Source organism: Nilaparvata lugens, chromosome 4, assembly GCF_014356525.2.
Source record: "Nilaparvata lugens isolate BPH chromosome 4, ASM1435652v1, whole genome shotgun sequence".
NCBI classification, from domain to species: domain Eukaryota; kingdom Metazoa; phylum Arthropoda; class Insecta; order Hemiptera; family Delphacidae; genus Nilaparvata; species Nilaparvata lugens.
In genome coordinates, this window is record NC_052507.1 from 77,165,918 (window position 1) to 77,191,953 (window position 26,036).

General features: G+C 32.2%; 2 protein-coding genes across 10 annotated transcripts in view; one reads left to right on the forward strand and one right to left on the reverse strand.

The window, feature by feature from the left end:
- Positions 1–9,984, forward strand: part of LOC111056327 (annexin B9) — a 30,267-nt gene extending 20,283 nt beyond the window's left edge. The window contains exons 7-8 of one of the 3 annotated variants that reach the window (XM_022343683.2): positions 2,084–2,265; positions 9,074–9,984. In XM_022343683.2, the coding sequence (XP_022199375.2) occupies positions 2,084–2,265; positions 9,074–9,124 (233 nt within the window). In that variant the 3' untranslated portion in view covers positions 9,125–9,984. Of the gene's footprint in view, positions 1–2,083; positions 2,266–6,301; positions 9,034–9,073 lie in introns of those variants that run through there. The other 2 variants (XM_022343684.2, XM_022343682.2) reach the window with 2 other exon arrangements.
- A 1,743-nt stretch (positions 9,985–11,727) lies between these two features.
- The window catches only part of LOC111056328 (annexin B9), a 33,049-nt gene continuing 18,740 nt past the window's right edge, over positions 11,728–26,036 (reverse strand). The window contains exons 7-10 of one of the 7 annotated variants that reach the window (XR_005571137.1): positions 24,601–24,774; positions 22,053–22,234; positions 15,170–15,290; positions 11,728–13,057 (exon numbers count right to left, since the gene is read on the reverse strand). Coding sequence is in view for 5 of the 7 variants with exons in the window: in XM_039426532.1 (XP_039282466.1) it covers positions 13,007–13,057; positions 22,053–22,234; positions 24,601–24,774 (407 nt within the window). In the remaining 2 variants the exon portion in view is untranslated. Of the gene's footprint in view, positions 13,464–14,989; positions 15,291–22,052; positions 22,235–24,600; positions 24,775–26,036 lie in introns of those variants that run through there. The other 6 variants (XR_005571136.1, XM_039426530.1, XM_039426531.1 and 3 more) reach the window with 6 other exon arrangements.

Sequence of the window (26,036 nt, forward strand, 5' to 3'; positions counted from 1 at the left end):
GTTATAGTCAGCACAATAATTTACACTTTACACTTTTCACTTCGGAATGAATTTCATTTTAATGTTAAAAGGTCCAAAAATATACGAAACCAAAACAAAACACAAAACCACTAAGCCAATTTAGAAAATATTAAATTTTAAATATATAAAATATATAAATATATTAAATATTAAACATAGAGAAAAGTTAGCATATAAGAAGATATTCCATGATATAAGTTTTTTATTTTCCAAATTTCAAGCCGATTCTTTGTTGACTCAAGCTGATAACTATCTATTGTTTTTACTGTACTGTGTTTCACTGTTTTTACTCTACTTACTGTACTGTTTTTTGGGTGAGAGTGTAAGTACTGTACGGCACAGCATGAGAGACTACCAGCGTCACATAGCTTCACGAAAAAGAACTACTAGGACTATCGGCTTTAGTTATAACAGTGAAATTTGGAGCATAAACGATGCCCTATACCATGCGATAACTTCTTATACTATCTTTTTTCTATGATGGTAATTGATTGGAGTTTATTTTGACAGTCAAGAGGGTAAAAAAGAAGCCCAAAGTACTTTTCAGAGGGTTTAGTTTCAACTGAGGGCTAGGTAGTATCATATTGATTGATTGATTGATTGATTGAGTACCTACTTTATTTATGTAGATTACAATATATACTGTCTTATACACTTATGTACAATAGCTTACAATACAGCAGAATTATAGATGAATTTACAAAATATAATCTAAGAGAATAATTTATTGAGCTGTATATGATATGAAAAAACCAATTTGTAATAACTATAGATAAAGTAAATCATATTGTTATCCATCTACATAAATTGGTGGAGCTTTGGACATATCAATGTCCATTCTTCGGAAAGAATATTCGAAGTATTCTTCCCACTAACTCTCTGCCATATTGAGAAGATAGCATAATCAGTTAGCCTACTTTTTGAATCTCTCTTTACTTTATGATAATATCTTTTCTTTATGATGGTATTTAATTGGATTTTATTTTGACAGTCAAGAGCTTGAAGAACACAAGCCTAAGTACCTCACTGGGAGACTGGAGGCTGCGTTAACAGTGAGACTTGTAACATAAACGCCCTGTACCATGGGATATCTTCTTATGCTATCTTTTTTACTTTCCTTGCCCTATTACACCATGGGTAAGGGAAGTATTGCTTTCCGCTTTCCGAAGAAAATTAAGGTACCCCAATTTCTAAATTTCTATACGTTTCAAGCTCCCCTGAGACCAAAAAAGTGGTTTTTGGGTATTGGTTTGTATAATTATGTGTGTGTGTGTGTGTGTGTGTGTGTGTGTGTGTGGTGTGTGTGTGTGTGTGGTGTGTGTGTGTGTATGAGTGTGTGTGTGTGTGTATGAGTGTATGTGCGTCTGTGTACACGATATCTCATCTCGCAATTAACGGAATGACTTGAAATTTGGAACTCAAGGTCCTTACAATATAAGGATCCGACACAAACAATTTCGATAAAATGCAATTCAAGATGGCGGCTAAAATGGCGAAAATGTTGTCAAAAACCGGGTTTTTTGCGATTTTCTCAAAAACGGCTCCAACGATTTTGATTAATACCTAAAATAGTAATTGGTAAGCTCTATCATCTGCCACAAGTCCCATATCTGTAAAAATTTCAGGAGCTCCGCCCCATCTATGCAAAGTTTGATTTTAGATTCCCAATTATCAGGCTTCAGATACAATTTAATAAATAAAACCCAAGTGAAAAATATTGAGCATGAGAATATCTACAATTAATGTACAGTGACATTTTCACCTAAAATTGAAAATAAACTCGAAATTCGAGAAAATGTGATGACTTAATTGCAAACTGTTGGCAACTATTGATTCTATTAAATGATTCACTATGAAGAGATAGCAGACCTCGTATGTATCCAGCGTTATTGTCCTGTCACCAGCTGGCTCAGATCTTCTTTTAAAAGTTTGTTTATTATACTTGAGATGCCAGTGAACACTAGCGTCAGGTGATCAATTCTCATAACGGCAAGGAAAGTTGTGTGAGTGTGCCACATCAAATTTTTCTATAATAGTATTTAATTGGAGTTTATTTTGACAGTCAAGAGCGTGAAGAACAAGCCAAAGTATTTCGCTGAGAGACTGGAGGCAGCCATGAGTGGAGCTGGCACTGATGACAAGACCCTCATCAGGATAGTTGTCGGCCGATCAGAGATTGATCTCGGTGACATCAAACAGGAGTATTACAACCTTTACAACATGATGCTCGAAGAGCGAATTTCTGTGAGTATATTAAAATTAATTTTTCCTCCACCTACTGTCTAAAGTACTTACTTTACTCCCTGAAACCTAATACTAAAGTGTCACTTTTTCGCTCTCGGTAGTAAAAACCAGAAAAACTCCCTAGGGAGTAAAAGTGACTCCATTTAAATAACATGGGGAGCATCTCTATTTTGAAACTTACATTGTAATAGGTTAGAAGGTCTAAGCTCAGATGAGAAAGCATAATAGAGGTGTCTGTCATTGAGTCAACTGAATTCAATACCACAACCAGAAATTTGATCAACTCATGAAATATATAATTCTTAATATTATATTCTTAATATTAGTAGACAATTTTTAAAATATCTTATTCTATTCAAAATACCAGCCAACAAATATTTTTGATCTGCAATTCAAATCTGAACGCGTGATCTAGAGTCAGCCATTTTTGGTCAACACCCAGCTGATATAATTTAAAGTTACAGCTTTAGCCGGTAGATAGCGCAATCGGCAGTGCCAATCAGACGGCCAGTTTTTAGGTTTTAGATTTTAGGTTATGTTGTTAGGAAACATTGTCACCAATACGTAAGTTATTAAAATGATTTTATTTGCAGTTTCTATAAAAAAATGTAGATGGAGGAAAAATGTTGTGTACATCACGAGTGAAAAATACTTTTTCTCCCTCAGGAAAATTGTTGCCCTCGGCTTCGCCTCGGGCTTCAAACTTTTCCCTCAGGGAGAAAAAGTCGTACTTTTCACTCTAGATATACAAATAACTATTGCATATCATACCGTACGTAATAATATGTCATCTAAATTCAATTTGTTTAACTTAGTATTCACATACACCGTGATTCAAAAAGAATACCACAACTTTCAAGCTATTTTGAGGTCCACGTAATGATGGCAGTGTTTGATTAACATTGGTATTGCTATCCTTGTCGATAAATCACATATCGCTGTTCTTTTCTAACTCAGCAACGTTGCCGGTTCGTTTTTCGACAGTGTAAAAATGTAATTAATTAACTTAATATTGAGTCTCAATCATAAAAATGTATTATTGAATTATTGAAAAATATATTTTCTTGACGAATAAAATATACCGTTATTATTTTAAACAAGAATGAACAGTTATCATATCAGATCCAGTATTATACCAGTATGATACATACAGAGTGATTAAAAAAAGAATACCACAACTTTGAAAATCTGTATTTAATCAAGGAAACATAATAGAAACTTGGGTTGTAATCAAAATTAAGTGTATTGAAATAAGTTTTTCCTCCACCTACTGTCTAAAGTACTTACTTTACTCCCTGAAACCTAATACTAAAGTGTCACTTTTTCGCTCTCTGTAGTAAAAAACAGAAAAACTCCCTAGGGAGTAAAAGTGACTCCATTTAAATAACATGGGGAGCATCTCTATTTTGAAACTTACATTGTAATAGGTTAGAAGGTCTAAGCTCAGATGAGAAAGCATAATAGACTGTCTGTCATTGAGTCAACTGAATTCAATACCACAACCAGAAATTTGATCAACTCATGAAATATATGTTTGTATGATAATTATTATATTCTTAATATTAGTAGACGATAAAAATTTATACAATTTTTAAAATACTTCATTCTATTCAAAATACCAGCCAACAAATATTTTTGATCTGCAATTCAAATCTGAACCGCGTGATCTGGAGTCAGCCATTTTTGGTAGCTGCCCAGCTGATATAATTGCTACAACTTTTGCCGATAGATAGCGCAATCGGCAGTGCCAATCAGACGACCGGTTTTTAGGTTTTAGGTTTAGGTTATGTTGTTAGGAATCATTGTCACCAATACGTAAGTTAATAGAATGATTTTATTTGCAGTTTCTATAAAAAAATGTAGATGGAGGAAAAATGTTGTGTACATCATGAGCGAAAAATACTTTTTCTCCCTCAGGAAAATTGCTGCCCTTGGCTTCGCCTCGGGCTTCAAACTGTTTCCCACAGGGAGAAAAAGTGTACTTTTCACTCTAGATATACAAATAACAATTCCCCCACTAAAAAGCAAGTTCATAAATGTTCAATGTGACCCCCTCCAGACACTCGAGTGATACCAATAATTATGATACTCGAACTCGTTCCACACCCTCAGTAGCAAATCGAGCGTAACAGTTTGTATAGCTGCTGTTATTTCTTGTTTGAGCTCCTCAATGTTGGCTGGTAGAGGCGGTCAATACACCTTATCTTTAACGTAACCCCATAGAAAAAAGAACGCAGGGGTGGGGTCAGGGCTTCTAGGAGGCCAGTGATGAAGTGCTCTGTCTCATGCTGCTTGGCGGCCGATCCATTGCCTCGGATAGTTTTCATTCAAATAGGCACGGACAGATGAGTGCCAATGGATGGTGCTCCAAATAAGGAACTAAAAAAAACTTTAGAGCTTCCTCGAATCAATGACAGATAGTGCTCCACTCTATGTTTATTTAGGATTTTTTCTATACATTTTTAATTGATAAATGATTTATTAATTTTTGAGAAAACATAACAACTGGTCAATGTAACTCACTGAGCGCGAGGTCTACTGTTCACAGAACTAGTAGTTTAAAAAGAGAATGAACAGTTAATATGACATTAATAAACCTGTATCAGCTACCGTCCATAGGAGGCATTGACAAGACAGAGGTTCGGCAACGTTGTTCTCCTATCTTTCTCTACTACCATTATAACGTGGACCTCATTATAAATAATTCACGAATCTCACTTCTAATAATTCTAAATGAACAGAAAAATAATGAAGATTACAATCAGTTTTTTAAAATATGATATCCAGCAGTTTGATCCAATATTATCCTTTGGATCTATCTATTAACGTATGTAAAGTATAGGCTCTATAAATGTGAGGATTGTTGAGGACCAACAATTTTGTTCCTCCATTTTGGATGATCTGCAATCATAAATTCAACAAATAAATTCTCATTTCAAGTGAAATAACTTTGTTAGTTTCTTTTACAAGAAAGGACTTGGGATTAATCGATTTCATAGGCTGAAATACGCGGTGATGTAGAAAAACCTACTTCGCTAGGGAATTTTCATACGTTTTGATCTGGCATTTTTTGTACTGTACAGTACTAATAAAATATATATATTATATAGATTACAATTCAGGCCTATTTGCGAGACTAAGGCCCGGTTGCACAAAAGCCTATCAAATTTTAATCATGATCAACTTCCACAAGAACCAATCAGAGTATCAGAGAAAATTTTTCTTGGATGAAGTTTGCTCTGATTGGTTCTCGTGGCTTTTAATCAAGATTAAAATTTAACCCGATTTTGTGTATTCTTCGTAAAATAGGGTTGGATATGAAAGAGGTCCCTGAAATGGAATTCTTATTCTGTAGAACAAGGTGGGAGGTATATCCAAATTTTTAAATAGGAACTTGAATTTATTAGGCATACTTCTACCCTTTTCTTCTCTATTTTTTTTTAGGAAACTAGGTAACAATACACAGTTAGTCAACTTAGACGAGTCAATTCTGTAAATAGCTAGTGTAGCCTATTTACACTACCTATAAAGTGTAAAAAGGTCTAAGTAGTCTGATTTATCCTTTTAGAGAGTTGTCTAAGTAGTAGTAGTAGTCTACTGAGTAGTACCCCTGGTATGGTAGTAGTAGTCTATACTCCGTACAAAATTACTTCTGACTTTGAGGAATATGCGGCGCAGAGAAATGGAGGGATATCAGCCAATTACAGTGATTAATAGAGTCATAGGTAGAAGCGCAGTTGCCAATTTGTCGACTAGATTCAGTCGACTGAAGGATTCCAGACAGGAAACTCCGTAAGTTTAACATGAGTGCTTGAATACTCACGAGAAAGTAGAGGAATACTGGCCGGTTAGAACGGCAACATAGCCGCCGTTGTATCCCTACCTCTGTATGCCTTCTCTGTTGCGCATGTCCCTCCCAAGTCATAAGTTAATTTGTTCAGAGTATAAGTAGTCTGATCTCCTTTTAAAGATCCTATTATTTAGAGAATCTTTTATTCAGAGGATTCTACAGTATCGATGATTCTGTGTGTTATAGAATGACTGTACTGGAGACTACAAGAAACTGTTGATAGCTGTCGCTTATTTGTTGTAGAATGACTGTTCTGGTGACTACAAGAGAATACTAATCGCAGTGGCTTCGTAATTCAGCAGCTTGCTTCCATTTTGTCACACGCTCTACTTCAACACAGGATTGCATGGGTGCTCTGGGCTCTGGGTCCTTCCTCTCTACTACAGCTTGCATGCCACACTGTGCGCTACCATCCAAAATTATTACAAACATTTTTTAAAATTCGAACGAAAAATTCTTACAAACTTTTTTCAAAGGTCAAATGAAATTACTGGAATGCTTCTCGTCAACTGGATCAAATTTCGCAGAATGACAGTTAGTTATGATGTTGTCCCTTATTGTAGAAATGTTCAATCAACTCTTTTGAAAGTCAAATGAAAAATTCTTACAAACTTTTTTCAAAAGTCAAATGAAATTAGGCTACTGGAAAGCTTCTCGTCAACTGGATTAAATTTCACAGAAGGACAATTATAGTTACGGTATTATGTCCCTTATTGTAGAATGTTCAATCAACTCTTTTAATTGTCAAATGAAAAATTCTTACAAACTTTTTTCAAAAGTCAAATGAAATATTACTGGAATGCTTCTTGTCAACTGGATTAAATTTCACAGAAGGATAATTATAGTTATTATGTCCCTTATTGTAGAAATTTTCAATCAACTCTTTTAAAAGTCAAATGAAAAATTATTACAAACTTTTTTCAAAAGTCAAATGAAATTAGGCTACTGGAATGCTTCTCCTCAACTGGATTAAATTTCACAGAATGACAGTTAGTTATGATGTCCCTTATTGTAGAAATGTTCAATCAACTCTTTTAAAAGTCAAATGAAAAATTCTTACAAACTTTTTTCAAAAGTCAAATGAAATTGCTGGAATATTTCGTCAACTGGATCACTAATTTCACTGAAGGACAATTAGTTATTATGTCCCTTATTGTAGAAATGTTCAATCAACTCTTTTAAAAGTCAAATGGAAAATTCTTACAAACTTTTTTCAAAAGTCAAATGAAATTAGGCTACTGGAATGCTTCTCGTCATCTAGATCAAATTTCATAGAAGGATAGTTAGTTATTTTGTCCCTTATTGTAGAAATGTTCAATCAACTCTTTTAAAAGTCAAATGAAAATTCTTACAAACTTTTTTCAAAAGTCAAATGAAATTGCTGGAATATTTCGTCAACTGGATCACTAATTTCACTGAAGACAATTAGTTATTATGTCCCTTATTGTAGAATGTTCAATCAACTCTTTTAAAAGTCAAATGGAAAATTCTTACAAACTTTTTTCAAAAGTCAAATGAAATTAGGCTACTGGAATGCTTCTCGTCATCTAGATCAAATTTCATAGAAGGATAGTTAGTTATTTTGTCCCTTATTGTAGAAATGTTCAATCAACTCTTTTAAAAGTCAAATGAAAAATTCTTACATACTTTTTTCAAAATGCAAATGAAATTACTGGAATGCTTCTCGTCAACTGGATTAAATTTCACTGAAGGACAATTAGTTACTATGTCCCTTATTGTAGAAATGTTTAATCAACTCTTAGTTGCAAAATACTATGTTTTAATAATTTGATTATATGGTATATGAGATATTGTGGTTTTTCTCCATAATTGAAAGAATAAGACGTTTATTTTGTCAATACCACAAGTTGACGTTGGTGTTGACAACATCAACGTCTTATTCTTTCAACTAGTTTTCATTTGACATGGATATTAATTTGTAGATGGCAAATCAATTCAAGGATTGAAGTGAAGATTTATCTACTAAATTAAATTTAGCAAACATTTGCTTTATAACAAACATGCTTTTATTTTCATAGATACATATACAAGAAAATATTAGAGCATAGAAATAATTAATAAAAGAAAATTCCAAACTAGATCACATTATTACTGATTTTTCTCAAAGATAATATTGTGAAAGTAGGTGTAGATTAGGGAAACAATTTGTTACAGAAATGTCTTGAGTTTGCTAAGGCCAGTAAAATTTGTTTAAAATGAGTGTAGGTTTGGAAAATGATTTGTTAGCGAAATGCCTTGGTTTTCTAATGCCAATAAAATTAGACAAAAGACTGAAACAAAAATGTTGTGTGACACCGATAAAATCAAAATATTTGTAGAGCAGCTAATAAGCCACGAAAAATCTACTAAAATAATAATTTAGTATTCTTTCTTCTACACATTATTCGAGTTGGCTATAGTATTGAGATTCGCCATATTATAGTTTCTATACCCTCTGCCCTCTATAAAATCTAAGTTAGCTACTATAAAATCTTTGCCAGCTATAGTTTTAAAAGTTTCAAAATTATAGTTTGAAGTTTAAAAAAGTTTTGCTCTAATCGATAGAAATAGCAATAATTGCTCTGTTACTACTGAAATTCAGTTGCAAATAGCAGAGATGAAGTAAATCATATAGGTAGTTTTCAATATAAACAATATAGTTTTCGTTACTCTATGCAAATAATTATCTTCTATAATCTACTTATTCGAACTCTATATTTAGAAATAAGACGTAGTCATAAGCAAATTTATTGTACAAATGTTGGCCTATCGCTTTGCATTCTTTAATGAAGTTCATTAAATTAAAAATTAATATCCTTTAACAATTATGCACTCAGTAATTTATGTTCAACCATAACATAGATTTATATAAGGCTGGCATGTTTTAATATAATGCAACCGATGATTAGTTACAAGATGAGAATAATAAAGATGGATTTTATTTTAATGGTTTTCCAGAACGATTGTACTGCTGAAGTGAAGAAATTATTGATAGCCCTGGCTGCCTGATTTTATGCTGTAAAATACATTCGACCGTATAATTTATAATATATTCCTGATGTATTCACTAGTATTTTAAGGTTCATGTTTGATATATATGTGTAACTGTAAGCAAGTTTTCCACAAATGCATTTATTTGGTACTGGATGTATCTGTATTCAACCAAAAAATATTGTTATTCATTACTATATTTAAACGGATTACACAAAGAGAACTTTGATTAGCCTATCATGTATTTTCAACGTACTGATAATTATCTTCAGTAAGTTGGAAAAAGTAGATTATTTCACTTGCGCACGTTGTCATAATCACAAAATAATTTGGATTCTAACATTTTTTACAATCTTTGCAGTAGGGTACTCCTTCATTGAGCATTGATTTATAGAATAGAAGGTGGTAATAAAGTTACCACGGCCCTTTTTTAAGAAATCAATACTTTAACATACATTGTTAAAATTTGAATTTCGTTCTTGCAATGCTTACAGTAAAACAAAATTTAAATAGTAACAAGATTAATTTGTGTACGGTACTCTCTGATTGAAATTCTCAATAGAATATAATCAATAATCAGCAACAATTTAGACTATTTTAGACCATCATTGTTACAGAGCAGCATAAGTTAATTATGAATTAAGTTTTAACTGTCATATTCCAAAATAATTTTCACCAAAAATGTTTAAAAATATGGTAGCTTAGAGATATTTCAAATATTTTTGTATTTTAATTTATGTTATATTTTTGTAACATTAGTTCTATGTTTATTGTTTTGGTAATAGAATATGTATTATTGGAACAAGGATAGCCTAAGTATTGGATATATATTTTTTTAAATAGCGTACGGTACATTAAAATTATTTTAATGCACAAAATGTGTCTATTTATTTAACACATTATTATTATTCAGAGCAATACCAGTACCAGTGTAATCTTAAGTTGTATCCTATACTATTAAACGAGCAACTTCTGTTTAAATGTTTATATGTTTGTATTTCACCAGATCTCGAAAACGGCTCTAACAATTCTCACGAAATTCAGAGCATAGTAGGTTTATAATATAAAGATTCGATTGCACTAGGTCTCATCCCTCGGAAAACCCGCTGAAGGACATTAAAAGGATTATTTTTATTCATCATTGGAAAAAAAGCTGATAATATTATTTCGTTGTCTGTTGGTGATGGAAGTGAGTGAGCGAGTTCAAGTGTGTGGGACTGTGTCAAAATTATGACTCAGCTGTTGAATTTTTTGTAATCATTCAATCAGGTACTCAGTGCCGGTTGCAAAAAAGCCGGGTTATTTTCAATCCTGATTAATTCCAGGAGATCCATCTTTTTGAAATGGTCTTCTCTGATTTATTTCACGTGAAATTAATCAGGATTAAAATTTAACCGGCTTTTGTGCAACCGGACCTTTGTGAGGGAAATTATTGCATTCCTCTGGGAATTAATCTCAATTTACTGTGATAAGATAGAACATTTCTGTCTGAACTATGAATGTTATTATAATTTCTTTTTTAATACATTTTTTATGCTTTTGTCCCAGATATTCATGTTTAGACAGCATGTTACTTCTACATTAATAGCCGTGGATTAGATGGATGAAGAAAACTCATTTTATGATTGAGAACAGTCAGTATAATTCGTCTGTCTTCCATAAATACATCGAAACATTGATAAATAGAATACTTGATAGATATATTAGAAGCTACCTCTATATTAAATAATATAACATGAAGATAAAATATAAAAAATATCTATTCAATAAGCACTCTAGTTTGAAAGTCATGACATTCTATGTCATGCTTCAAGTAAAAAGTCAGCACCTTGTAAATCGCCACAGGCCAATTAATATCGTGCGTTTATGTTTTACATTCTGCTGAATGTATTAAATTTTTCGCATTGTATTCCTGAAAGGCTGAATTTTTGATCATTTAGTTTCCGTTCAACTCTCGTACACTCATTAAAATAAATACGAATTTTGAAATAAAATAATTGACGTTGCTAACAATAAAAGCATATTGCATTCTAATGTTTTAACAATAATATTAACATAGAGAAACAATAGCGCAAGTAGATATCCCACGGTATAGGGAATTTATGTCGCAACTTTTACTGTTATCTCAAGCCGATTACTGTCGATTATTGGCAATTTTTACTGTTTTGTTGGGGTGATAGTGTATGAACGGCACAATTTGAGAGACTACCACCGTCACACAGCTGCATAGGAAAGAACTACGTGAACTATCGGCTTGGGATAACAGTAAAAGTTGCGACATAAACGCCCTATACCATGGGATATCTACTTATGCTATCGTTTCTCTATGATATTAATAAATAAAGTATAAAAATAAACATAACATCTACAAAAATACATTCATAAAAAATAAAATAGATAATATTTTGTTGCAATAATGTATTATTTAAATAGAATATCTTGAAGATAAGGCACCTAATATACTGTGCTAGCAATAAATGGATCTGTCATTAGTCTTTCTTCAACTATTTTTTAAATAGCTTGCAGTCTCTACGATTCAGGCATTTCGGACGATTAAACTGGGAGCCAATTAAACTGGTATGCAATGTCCTCTTAATTAATTATAAGGTCGGAATTCTGACATAATTTAGATACTATGCTATCCTGTGAACATCTGACATCTCAAAAATATAATATTTATATGGATTTAGGTTTTATAATGTTTAAGGCTTTTTTTCAGAAGGAAAATTAAATTAAACCGATAGACTAATTCGTTGAAGCAATACACATTGTGTGGAACTGATTTATATTTCTCAGTTGAGCCTATATCAAAAAGCAGCTTTAGCTTTTAATGTATTCTTCATTTTTACATTTCAAAGCTAAGCTTCCACAATGCTCATTCCCATTAAAAGACATTGTATGATTTTAACATATTCACTTTTTTACTTTCCTTGCCCTATTACCATAGGTCAAAATCGTTGTTTATCTAGCTTTGGGAGACTATTGTATTGAGACGTGCATCAGGATTGTAATTGATAAAAACAATATAAAACTTGTTAAAATGTAAGCATTTTAAGTTTTCTATCATAATTGAATAAAAACACACAGACAACTGTTTCTAAGTCAACTGTGTAGAATTTGACAACATATGTGTGTTTTTATTCAATTATGGAACGGCTCTACAATATTGACAATTACTCAGTCAAATTTTTTTCTATCATCATTTCAATGTTTACATTTTAACTTGAAAATGGCCAAAGTAGGTCGAAACTAGACGTTAAAATGTTTTAATAAAAGGGTACTACAGGTTTTGTATATTGCTTTTATTAATTTGAATAAAGAGGCCCATATAGGTGAAGTGATTCTATCAGGATTGTGTCTATCAACTTATACTTGAAGATTGTATCGAACAATTTTAAACCAGTAGATAAAAAATGGTTTCCAACCGATTCTTGATTAGGATACATTGAAATGCCACAATGAGCAACTACATATAACCATAGAGAAACAATAGCGTAAGTAGATATTAGCCGATTACTGTCGATTATTACTGTTTTGACCGGGTAAGAGTGTATGAACGGCACAATATGAGAGACTACCAGCGTCATAAAGCTTCACAGGAAAGAACTACTTGGACTATCAGCTTGAGATAACAGTAAAAGTTGCTATATAAACGTCCTATACCATGGGATATCTACTTATGCTATTGTTTCTCTTTGATATAACACTAAGGAAATATTTGGAATTAAGCATAATTTTTCAACATACATAATTTAACATCGATATAAATAGACATCAAGATTAAACATTTTTTAAGCACATAATACTGATTAAATGTAAGTTAATAGGATTAATATTTAATAAATATATAGGGTTTTACTAGTAATGGGATATAATATGTAATGTGTAAAACTTGACAGTTTATCCAAGCAGTGCGACAAGGAGACCTTTGTAGTCACATGTGAGGTCATTCTGAGAACAATATAATAAATACAATATTGAAATAGTTGACAACAATTTTGAAATAGTTGACAACAATATTGAAATAGTTGACACCAATAGCTACCCACAATATTCTACGCTGGACTAAAATAATTTTAGGATGTAAAATCTCTACTTCAGCCAACAATAGTTGACAACAATATTCAAATAGTTGACAACAATATTGAAATAGTTGACAACAATATTGAAATAGTTGACAACATTATTGAAATAGTTGACAACAATATTGAAATAGTTGACAGAAATATTGAAATAGTTGACACCAACAGCTACCCACAATATTCTACGCTGGACTAAAATAATTTTAGGATGTAAAATCTCTACTTCAGCCAACAAGTGCGAGGAGAATGCTTTTGAAATCCGATGTACAATCACTCTGAGAACAAGACAAATTAAAATAATATATGAATTTTATAAATAATAAATATGGTTCATAAAGTGTTAGAACCTGATTTCATAACAAAATAATATAGCATGCTTTTCTAGGAATATAACTACAGTGAGGTCCACGTTACAATGGCAATGGAGAAAGATAGGGGAACAGCGTTGCCTTTTCACTGCGTTTTATATAATATAACTGATACCGGTATATCTGATGAAATATTAACTGTTAATTGTGGTAAGACAAGAAAATATAGTTTTCCTATAGTTACCTTGAAAAGTGACCATTCCTGCCCTGATTACAGAACGCAAAGAATCACTTTTCCGCTCTAGTGCGAAAAGTATTACTTTGCGTACTCTTAATACTTTGCGTATTATCTTGCAGCCATCCCAACCAGCTTTTGACATTGTTGGCGTGTATTTTGAATGCGAATTTGTTCTATCTATATGAACAATGACCAATGTTTATTGTAAACCAAATGGTAATAAATATATTATTATCATTATTATTTTTCTGATTTTCAAATAAGTAAAAAGATAACTCATTAAATTATACATTTTGAATATTATTAATTATCCATTATTTCAAATAATATTTTTTTCCATTCATAAATTGATTGGTTGAAAAATTATTTAGAAATTAAGATTACTCAAAATTATTCAAATTTTAAATTAATTGGATTAATTTAATTTTCAATTTGAATAAATTATCGATTATTAATTTTCAATTGAATTATCAAGTTTTAATTAAATTAAAGTTGATATTAATAACAAAATTATACAAACATTTGATGGATTTCAGCCATCATTTTACACATAATCAACCACTTTTCATATTCAATGGTAACTGTAGGAAAAATTTTATATGAAATACGTGTGCAAAGCTCCTCTGCTGCACTCAAGAAACCATTCCGCCCTCGCCTACGGCTCGTGCGTAAACGTTTCTTTCGGTGCAGCAAACTGTCACTTTGCGCACTCGTTGCACAAATAACTATTATATAATATAAACCTTTTATAGAATATAACTGATACCGGTATATTTTATGAGATAATATTAACTGTTCAATGTTGTTGAAATCAATATTATATTCTTCTAGACAAGAAAATATAGTTTTTAATGATCTAATAATAAATTTTCTCACTATTGAGACTAAATATTGTGTTAGGAAAGAAACTGTATAATTCAATGATTTAATAATATATTTTCATAATTGATATTAGAATAAAATTATAACTCTTCATCGTTGAAACACGATCTGGCAAAGATGCAGAGGTATAATAGAAGGATAGTACTATCTGCTTTGTCGAATGATAGACAAAGATAGCAACACCATTCTTAATGAAATACTGTCATTATAACGTGGACCTCTCTACAGAAGTGGCCTATATTTTATGTATAAAATATACTTATAAAAGTTATGAAATCAGATTACTAAATAATATTCGAATGATTATTCTTTGGCTACACAAAGTTAAAGGAGAGGAATAAGGATTTCGGTAAGGAAAAATAAACAAACAAAATAAAAATTTGAAGAATTTATGTGGTTGAGCATCGTTGATGTTCAAGATTAATCGACCACTGTATAAATTACGTAAATATTAAAACAACATATATTAGAGATTGATATACGATTAAAAAATATGTACATAAATAATCAACAATAATGTAATATGATGTAGAAATGAAGTGTTTGGGCTAACTTGTGCAAACTTTAAAGTTCGTGTCTTGGAGACTGATTTCCACCCCACATAAAAAGCGCATTGACAGCATTTACGAAACCAAAGCCAGCAATAGACGTTTGTAATCCCCAGAACAATCACCCTATAAACAAAGAAAAAATTTAGTGCAAATTCAAATAAAATAAGCTATTTTAAAAACGACTAAATAATAGCTATAGGTATACCTAAGCTATAGTAGATAAGACTAATAATAAAATTAAACACGGTTTGAAGTGAAACGTGGTTTGAAGGGCAGACATTTCCCAATGAGTTGAATTTCATAGTCATTCAACAATATGTTCTTCAATAGGAATGATTTTTCGGAGAGAGTAATGACTTAATAGACATTTTGTGGAATCTATTTATATAGAAGCGAAATGGCACTCACTCACTCACTCACTCGCAGAGCTAAAAATCTACCGGACCAAAAACGTTCAAATTTGGTAAGTATGTTCAGTTGGTCCTTTAGAGGCGCACTAAGAACGGATTTGGAAAAATTTTCAAAGATACGCCCAAAATTAACGTTTTTCCAGCGTTTTCTCATCTTTATCGAAAACAAATGAACAGAAAATGTTTAAATTTAGTACAGAAGCTCAGCTAGGGTGTAATAATGTTGTGTTAGAAGGAATTTGCATTAACGTCAAAGATACGCCAAAAATAGCGTTTTTTTGTTTTTTTCTCAGATTTATCGAGAACAAACGAACAGAAATTGTTCAAATTTAGTACAGAAGCTAAGCTAGGGTGTAATAAAGTTTTGTTATAAGGATTTGAAATAACGCCAAAGATACGCCAAAAATCTGCGTTTTTTAGCGTTTTCTCAGCTTTGACTTTCTGATTGTGCTCAAATGAAAAATGCAGCCGAGCGAAGTTGATCTCATTTTTGGATGATCCAGTCGGGGGTCCATCGGGCGGAGCGATAAGGATATGGCGAGCGAAGCGAGCCTGACTGCTAGTATTACAATATATTAAAATTTCGTGGTATGAAAAAAATTTGACTAATTATTTATGTCTCAAATTGAACTAAGTGCTTCATACAATAGAGAATGGATGACAAATGTGTGACATAAGTGGAGTAAAGTACAGTACTATTATATTACAGTGATAAACAAAGTTATTTTGCGACTTCAGTCATTATCATTTGAACTACATCTTTACTCATCCTTGGCTCATAATGAAGAATTTCTTGTGACAGCTTAATGGGCTCAGAAATTTCTTCTTATTTATTTTTCTGTGGCTAAAATAACCTTGAATATGAGATCTAATCTCATCTAGTCAGTGCACTCCATCATTCTAAATCATTTGTGTCATCTAGGCTAGAATACTCCTTTTACCAGACACAAATTACTATAAAAAATACGCTACAAAGTACAGTTCACTTCTCTACAGTTCTAGGGATATATTCACTGTTAATTTTGAAAGAAATGAAATAAAAAAATCTTTATTAGGCGGAGTTAGAACTTGTAAGTCCTCTCTGCCAGTCAACCTCAATTTCGTAAGTAGTTTTATAAAAACCATTAGAAATGAACAAGACAATGGAAAATTAATATTGAGAGCAATGTGATAAAGTTATTGTTGGAAATTTACAAATTATTTTTCGTGTTAATTGACCAAGCGAAGTGAGGTCTAAAATTCAAGTCGACGGTTTTGCATTTCTCTTAATGTTTAAATGTTTATATGTTGCGCATTTACGGCGAAACGCGGTAATAGATTTTCATGAAATTTGACAGGTATGTTCCTTTTTTAATTGCGCGTCGACGTATATACAAGGTTTTTGGAAATTTTGCATTCCAAGGATAATATAAGAGGAAAAAGGAGCCTCCTTCATACGCCAATATTACCGTAAAAATAAGACTATAGAATTATTCATCTTAAATCAGCTGTATAGTGGACTATAATACTACCCGTTCAAAAACATCGAACATCTTGAAAATGTATCTTTCCATCAACGTTAGTAAACAGTTGACTATAATACTACCCGTTCAAAAACATCGAACATCTTGAAAATGTATCTTTCCATCAACTTTGTAGACAGTTGCAGCCAGACCTGATAACAGGGCTCACACTCACATTCCGGGACGGTACGATAGGACAGAAAGCTCTATGTTTATTTAGGATTTTTTCTAGACATTTCAAATTGATAAATTATTCATTAATTTTTGAGAAAACACAACAACAGGTGAATGTAACTTACTGAGCGCGAGGTCTACTGTTCACAGAACTACTAGTAGGAACGAGAAGATTCAATTCAACCATGAATTCTCTAGCTATTTTGTTCTGTATAAGAACGCTTGCAAAATAAAATAAATTTCCAATACACCATTCAACTACTGTATTTACAAAGACCGTACTACTATAGGCTACACGACAAACTATCAATATCCAAAGCAATGGGAGCATCATGATTAATCGAAAATCAATACCCCTATTCAATGGTTCAAACAATGGTTTTATTCAATGGTTTGGTGTTTTTTATTGTACAAAATATTATTCTTATGTATGTGTTCTTGTAAGAGTATGTAGAACTGACAGCAGATTGTAAATCATATTGTTTGTTTTCTATGAGGAATAAAGAATTTTTTGAATTGAATTGAATTGAAAACAAAATAGCTCCTAGCCCTATATAAATAAATGCATGCCTCTTAGCAGATATTCAGAACAGAACTGAATACTTGATAGCAATTCCATGTACATATAAAAATACGTATTGTTTAGTAGTCTAGAAGCATATATCATATTGAATTTTTACTAACCATTTGTCTACTAGAAGTTCTGTGAATAGTAGACCTCGCGCTCAGTAGGTTACATTCACCTGTTGTTATGTTTTCTCAAAAATTAATAAATAATTTATCAATTTAAAATGTCTAGAAAAAATCCTAAATAAACACAGAGCTTTCTGTCCTATCGTACCGTGATGTGTCGTCCCGGAATGTGAGTGTGAGCGCTGTTATCAGGTCTGGCTGTAACTGTCTACAACGTTGATGGAAAGATACATTTTCAAGATATTCGATGTTTTTGAACAGGTATTATTATAGTAAACTGGCCACTAACGTTGATGGAAAGATACATTTTCAAGATGTTCGATGTTTTTGAACGGGTAGTATTATAGTCCACTAGACAGCTGATTTATTATGAATAATTCTAAAGTCTGATTTTTACGGTAATATTGGCGTTCAAAGGAGACTCCTTTTCCTTTTGTATTATCCTTAAAATGCAAAATTTCAAAAAACCGTATGTATACGTCGACGTGAAATTTAAAAAGGAACATGCCTGTCAAATTTCATGAAAATCTATTGCTGCGTTTCGCTGTAAATGCGGAACATAAAAACATAAATATCAACAAAAAAACATAAAGAGAAATGAAAAACCGTCGACTTGAATCTTAGACCTCACTTCACTCGGTCAGTAAATTGGATAATTTCATTTTTTTTCAAACTAAATTTACCGCAGGTAAGTGAATAATCTAATGGAAGAGGATACTTCCTTATCAGCAAATTTACTATATACATGACTAAATGAGTATGAACTACACAAAGATTCATGTTCAAATAAATAGATGAATGGAATGAGATGTTGTGCAGAAGCTAACCACATGCATAATCGTTCCAAAATAATCAACACTAATACTAAATAATATTGACATTAATACAATACCAATTCATTAAATTTATAATAGTAAATATATGTATACTAGAAAAAATATATTGTTCAACATCCCTTTTGTGAGAACTACTCATCACTATAATTCGTTTCTTATTAAAAGTCCAAGATTAAATAATACTTTGAATGAACATATAGATCCGTTTTCGAACTCATTTAATGTCTTTAAGAAAAATTGTGAAATGAATTTATCTTGTAGCTCGTTTGAGTCATGAAATGTTATGAGCTCTGGCTGAAACTCTTTTGTTTTCTTTATCTTTATTATTAATTTTTATTATTATTTCAATTTTTGATTTACTTTTTATCTTATTCTCTTCTTTATTTTTTTCCATAATATTTTTCATCTTTTAAGTTTCTTTATTATGTAGTAAGGTTATCTATTAATTGTGTAAAAAAGGCTCTTCATGGTATTGTCTGTGAGCCTTTATATGTACAGCCCGTCAGGAATAGCATGAGCTCTAAGTTCAAGATGCGCGTAGCCGAGAGAGAATTTTAGTGGTGGGGGAAGCATTTGACTCAGTCTCAACTTGACCTCCGTACGGTGCACATCGCTCCGGTTGCATAGGCCTAATAGCATAAGCAGTAGGAAAGGCGACAGTGAGCCTTTCCGTCTCAACAACAAGCTCCAGCCACCTCCCCTCTCTTAGTTTCGAGCGGCCTCCCCACTCTCACTCCATTATCTCTCCTCTCGCGCATCTCACAGCTCATGCTATTCCTGCCTAGTAATATATGTATATCAATAAATAAATAAATAATAAAAGTTAATTGATCTAGTTCAAACAGGAGCCAACGGTCGTTCACTCGAAGATTGAGTACTATACAATTCGACCAATCTTTATCCAAATTCCAAATTTTATTCTTTATTGATTCAGACAAGTACATCATCAAAATGATAGGGAGAGAAAAAATAAGGTAACCTTGTGCTATTCCTCTCCCAAATTTAGATAAGGTTACACATAGATTTTTAAATTAACTACTTACTATTTACGTCATTCAAATCAACAATTAAATAAAAATTTGTAACTAAAGTCAAGTTTTCATAGCCTCAAAAGTATATAATTATGAAGTAAAAGGTCTAATAAAACTCAGAGTTTTCTTCTTGCACTATACTTATCTATTTCGTTTTTCTTTATAAAATATAATTATAGTACCCTTTTTTAAAAATAATAAAATAATAGATTAAGAATTCAAATTATAACAACTAGTTTCAGTGTTCACACCATCTTCAGGTTATAAAATCTGAAACTAGTTGTTATAAATTGTATTCTTAAGGCTGTGCAAAGGCTAAAAATAACTTTCCTGCTGGTGATATTTTTCAAAGTTTTTCGATTTGTATATCATCAAGCTATCAAAATGAAAACGTTTTCACAAGTAGACATTTTCTTCCCGATCATTACTTTTTGAGATATGAGCACCTAAAGTTTCAATTTTTGGGACAGAACATTTCAAATTCGGTGAGAGATAAATAAATCCATGAGATTTAGAGGATAGATTCTTCATGGTATTGTTGATTTAGTAAAACAAAAACTTTCTTAAAATATCAATTTTTGAGAAAGTTATTCAAATTACCAAAAATGACCAAAAATAACTCAACTAAAAGTTATTTTTGGTAAATTGAATAGCTTTCTCAAAAAGTGATATTTTAAGAAAATTTTTGTTCTACTAAATCAACAATACCATGAAGAATCTATCCTCTAAATCTCACCTCTGAATCTAAGTTTTAGTAGAGTTATTTTTGGTAAATTGAATAACTTTCTCAAAAATCTAAATTTTCAGGAAATTGCTATTTTACTATATCAACAATAACATGAAGAATCTATCCTGTAAATCTCATGGATTTATCTCTTACCGAATTTGAAATGTTCTGTCCCAAAAATTAAAACTTTAGGTGCTCATATCTCAAAAAGTAATGATCCGGAAGGAAATGTTTTCTTGTGAAAACTTTTTTCATTTTGATAGCTTGATGATATAAAAATCGAAAAACTTTGAAAAACATCACCAGTAGAAAGTTAATTTTAGCCTTTGCACAGCCTTAATCTATTATTTTCAAAAAAGGGTATACTATAACTTTATTTTATAAATGAAAAAAGTAGCCCTGATTCCAAACATTTTAGTTGTTTTTATACATTCTACATTGACTGACAACAGTTTTTTATCTTCCCATTTGCAGGTTGTACCTTCAAGATTCAAGTTGAATCCAAAAGCCAACATGTTCAACATCTACTTAAATGGATAATTATTATTAAACGAAAATCCCATTTAAATGCTGCAAATCACCCCGAAGACGTATGCTACTGATAATATTGACAACAGGGTAAACTGCTAGATGAGAATTCTACAGCTAGTCAAATTTTAGCATAGTGAATTCAAGTTTTCTGCTCTTGTAAACTTGACTTCCAAGTTTACAAACTACATTCATTTTATACAAAACTTCATGAATTCAAGTAACTTGACTAATGTAAACACCCCGTTCAACAATTCCGCGTGTTCCAAGTCGAAGCTAGGAAACTCACCTTACGAATGACGTTTGAAAGCAATAAATGCAGAACAATCGGGAAGGGGTCGAAGCATTAATATTGAGATAATTATTATTAAACAAAAATCCAAATTAAATGTTGCTAATCACTCCGAAGACTTCTGCAACTGCAAATATTGACGAGCTGTGAATAAAATTTGACAAGCTGTAGAATTTCCATCTAGCAGTTGTGCTAGTAGTGTTATTGATTTACCCAAAAGCTATCAATCAACTTTGGAACAGAATAAGACCGTTGACAAGAAAGTAAAAAAGTGGGTGATGATTAAAAAAAAATCGTCAAGTGAGTACGGTACTGTCAACTGTAGCCTATTTCACTTCAGATACTGTTAATCATTAATTATTATTAAACGAAAATCCAAATTAGATACTGTAATTCACCACGAAGACTTCTGCTAATATGCAAATATTGACAACAGGGTAAACAGCTAGATGGAAATTCGATGAGCGCTACTATTCAAAAATTATTTGTCAGCCCGGGAATCCTGTTGTCAATATTTGCAGTAGCAGAAATCTTCGGGGTGATTTGCAGCATTTAATTTGGATTTACGTTCAATAATAATTATTCATTCATATTCATTAGCATTTGAATAGATGCAATATCTCAGTAATTTACATCTGCAATCTAGAGATAATAAACCAAAGCAGGTGATATATGAGAATGGAGATACTTACAGCAATGCGCTCTTCCAGGGGCTTGCCATAGATCTCATAGTACTCGGACTTGATGTCTCCCAGATCAATCTCGGATCGACCGACCACGATGCGGATCAGAGTGCGGTCATTGGTTCCCATTCCTGCCATGCTATCCTCCAGTCTCTCAGCAAAGAAGCGAGACTTGTTCTTCACACATCTCACTTAAAATGAAACATTACCTAATTATAGAAAATAATACATCATAGAATAGAATGACTTTTACAGGTGTGAATAACATTCCATCTTAAATAATAGTTATTTGTGCAACTAGTGCGCAAAGTGACAGTTTGCTGCACCGAAAGAAACGTTTACGCACGAGCCGTAGGCGAAGGCGGAATGGTTTCTTGAGTGCAGCAGAGGAACTTTGCGCACGTATTTCACATTAAGTTTTTCCTACAGTTACCATTGAATATGAGAAGTAGTTGATTATGGGTAAAATGATGGCTGAAATCCATCAAATGTTTGTATAATTTTGTTATTAATATCAACTTTAATTTAATTCAAACTTGATAATCCAATTGAAAATTAATAATAGATAATATATTCAAATTGAAAATTAAATTAATACAATTATTTTAAACTTTTAATAATTTGATTAAATCTATAAAAAACTATTATACATTAAAAACTATATTTTCTTGTCTAGAAGAATATAATATTGACCATTTTCAACAACATTGAACAGTTAATATTATCTCATAAAATATACCGGTATCAGTTATATTCTATAAAAGGTTTATATTATATAATAGTTATTTGTGCAACGAGTGCGCAAAGTGACAGTTTGCTGCACCGAAAGAAACGTTTACGCACGAGCCGTAGGCGAAGGCGGAATGGTTTCTTGAGTGCAGCAGAGGAACTTTGCGCACGTATTTCACATTAAGTTTATCCTACAGTTACCATTGAATATGAGAAGTGGTTGATTATGGGTAAAATGATGGCTGAAATCCATCAAATCTGTTTAATTTGTCTGTTTAATGTTGTTATTAATAACAACTTTAATTTATTTTAAACTTGATAATCTAATTAAAAATCAATAATCGATAATTTAATCAAATTGAAAATTAAATTAATCCAACTAATTTGAAAATTTGAATAATTTTGAGTAAATCCTTATTTCTAAATAATTTTTCAACCAATCAATTTATGAATGAAGAAAATATCATTTTAAATGATGAATAATTAATAATATTCAAAATGTATAATTTAATGAGTTCTCATTTTTATTTATTTGATAATCAGAAAAAATATAGATAGAACAAATTCGCATTCAAAATACACGCCAACAATGTCAACAGCTGATTGGGATAGCTGCAAGATACGCAAAGTATTAAGAGTACGCAAAGTAATACTTTGCGCACTAGAGCGGAAAAGTGATTCTTTGCGTTCTGTAATCAGTGCAGAAATTGTTACTTTTCAAGGTAACTGTAGGAAAACATATTTCCGGGCTGACAAATAATTTTTGTATAGTAGCGCTCATCGAATTTCCATCTAGCTGTTTACCCTGTTGTAAATATTTGCAGTAACAGAAGTCTTCGGGGTGAATTACAGCATTTCATTGGGATTATCGTTTAATAATTATTATTAATTAATTTTCAATTTTATGAGGTGGCGACGTTTGGACAGTGTTCCCTCCTACAACACATACCTGTAGTCTTACATACCTTATTTGTAATTCTATCTATATCTATATATTAGCGAAATGGCACTCACTCACTGACTGGCAGAACTAAAAATCTACCGGACCAAAAACGTTCAAATTTGATAGGTTAAACCTTTAGAGGCGCACTAAGAATGGATTTGGTAAAATTTCCAAAGATACGCCCAAAATCTGCGTTTTTCCAGCGTTTATTTAGCGTTTTCTCAGCTTTATCGAGAACAAATGAACAGAAAATGTCCAAATTTACTACAGATGCTCAGCTGGGGTGTAATAATGTTGTGTTAGAAAGAATTTGAAATAACGCCAAAGATACGCCAAAAATTAGCGTTTTTTGCGTTTTTTCAGTTCTTTGATCAAGTAATAGACAGAAAATGTTCAAATTTGGTACATAGGTTTAGCTAGGGTCTAAAAATTTTGTGATGAGGTGATTTTAATATTTCATCAAAGATACGCCCAAAATCAGTGTTTTTCTCAGGAAAATTTAAGACTCGAGAGAGTTGGAGAATGAATGATTTGGAAGTTCTCCACGTCATACCTATCACAAATTTAAATGAATCGAGCGAGGAAGTACTTTGTCTTTATGATGGAATGAAGCATGCTCAAATGAGAAATGCAGGCGAGCGAAGCGAGCCCGTTGATTTCATTTTTGGACGATCCAGTCGCGGGCTAGACGGATATGGCGAGCGAAGCGAGCCTGACTGCAAGTGTAGCCATACAGAAAAGATAGCTTAAGAAGATATACCAAGCTGACGTCACACGAATGCACTACGGCTTTGTTTATGGAGGTAGCGGTCTAAACAACTATTGGTTTTTTAGAGCTTTTTCTTTTCAATATGTATTGTATTGCTGAACTTCTGTTCTAATTACCAATAGAGAGGAATCCATCCTCCAAACTTCCTCCAACTTCTGACTTGATAGTTTCCTCGATATCGTTTCCTGTGAGGTTCTGGTATTCCTGGAAGATGCGTCTCAGCTGAGGGTACGAGCGAGACACGAGGATTGAGTTGAATATAGATTCATCCGTTCCCCACTGGTCTTGTCCTATAATAGAGAGTAAATCAATTAGAAAATATTCTAGAATATAGAGTGAACTATAAGTGTACCAGTCCTAAAAAAAAGTATAAGAAGATTTAGAGCATAGAGAAAAGGTAGAATAAGAAGATATCCCATGATATAGGGCGTTAAGGCTGTGCAAAGGCTAAAAATCTGGTGTGGCGCACTCACACAACTTTCCTTGCCGTTATGAAAATTGATCAACTGACGCTAGTGTTCCCGCGCAACTCAACTCTACTATTTGAAGATCTAAGCCAGCTGGTGACAGGACAATAACGCTGCAGACACACGAAGTCTGCTATCTCTTCATAGTGAATGATTTAATAGAATCAACAGTTGCCAACAGTTTGTAATTGAATAATCTTATTTTCTCGAACTTCGAGCTTATTTTCAATTTCAGGTGAAAATGTTACTGAACATTAATTGTAGAGATTTTAATGCTCAATCTTTTCCACTTTATTTTTTTTTGTTTTAACTGTATCTGATGCCTGATAATTTGGAATCTAAAATCAAACTTTGCATAGATGGGGCGCAGCTCCTGGAATTTTTACAGATATGGGACTTGTGGTAGTTGATAGAGCTTATCAATGACTTTTTTAGGTATAAATTTGATCAAAATCGTTGGAGCCGTTTTCGAGAAAATCGCGAAAAACACTGTTTTTGACAAAATTTTCGCCATTTTAGCTACCATCTTGAATTGCATTTGATCGAAATTGTTCGTGTCGGATGCTTATAGTGTAAGGACCTTAAGTTCCAAATTTCAAGTTATTCCGTTAATTGGGAGATAATATATCGTGTACACAGACGCACATACACTCATACACACACACACACACACACACACACACACACACACACACACACACACACACACTACTTTTTTGGACTCAGGGGACCTTGAAACGTATAGAAATTTAAAAATTGAGGTACCTTAATTTTTTTCGGAAAGCAATAGGCCTACTTTCCTTACCTATGGTAATAGGGCAAGGAAAGTAAAAATGAACTTTCTACTGGTGATACTTTTCAAAGTTTGTCAAAATTGTTTGTCAAAAAAGTTTGTCAAAGTTGTCAAAATTAAAAAGTTTTCTCAGGAAAACATTTTTTCCGATCATTACTTTTTGAGATATGAGCGCCTAAAGTTTAAATTTTTGGGACAGAACATTTCAAATTCGGTAAGAGATACATTCATGAGATTCAGAGGATTGATTCTTCATGGTATTATTGATCTAGTAAAACAAAAATTATCCAGA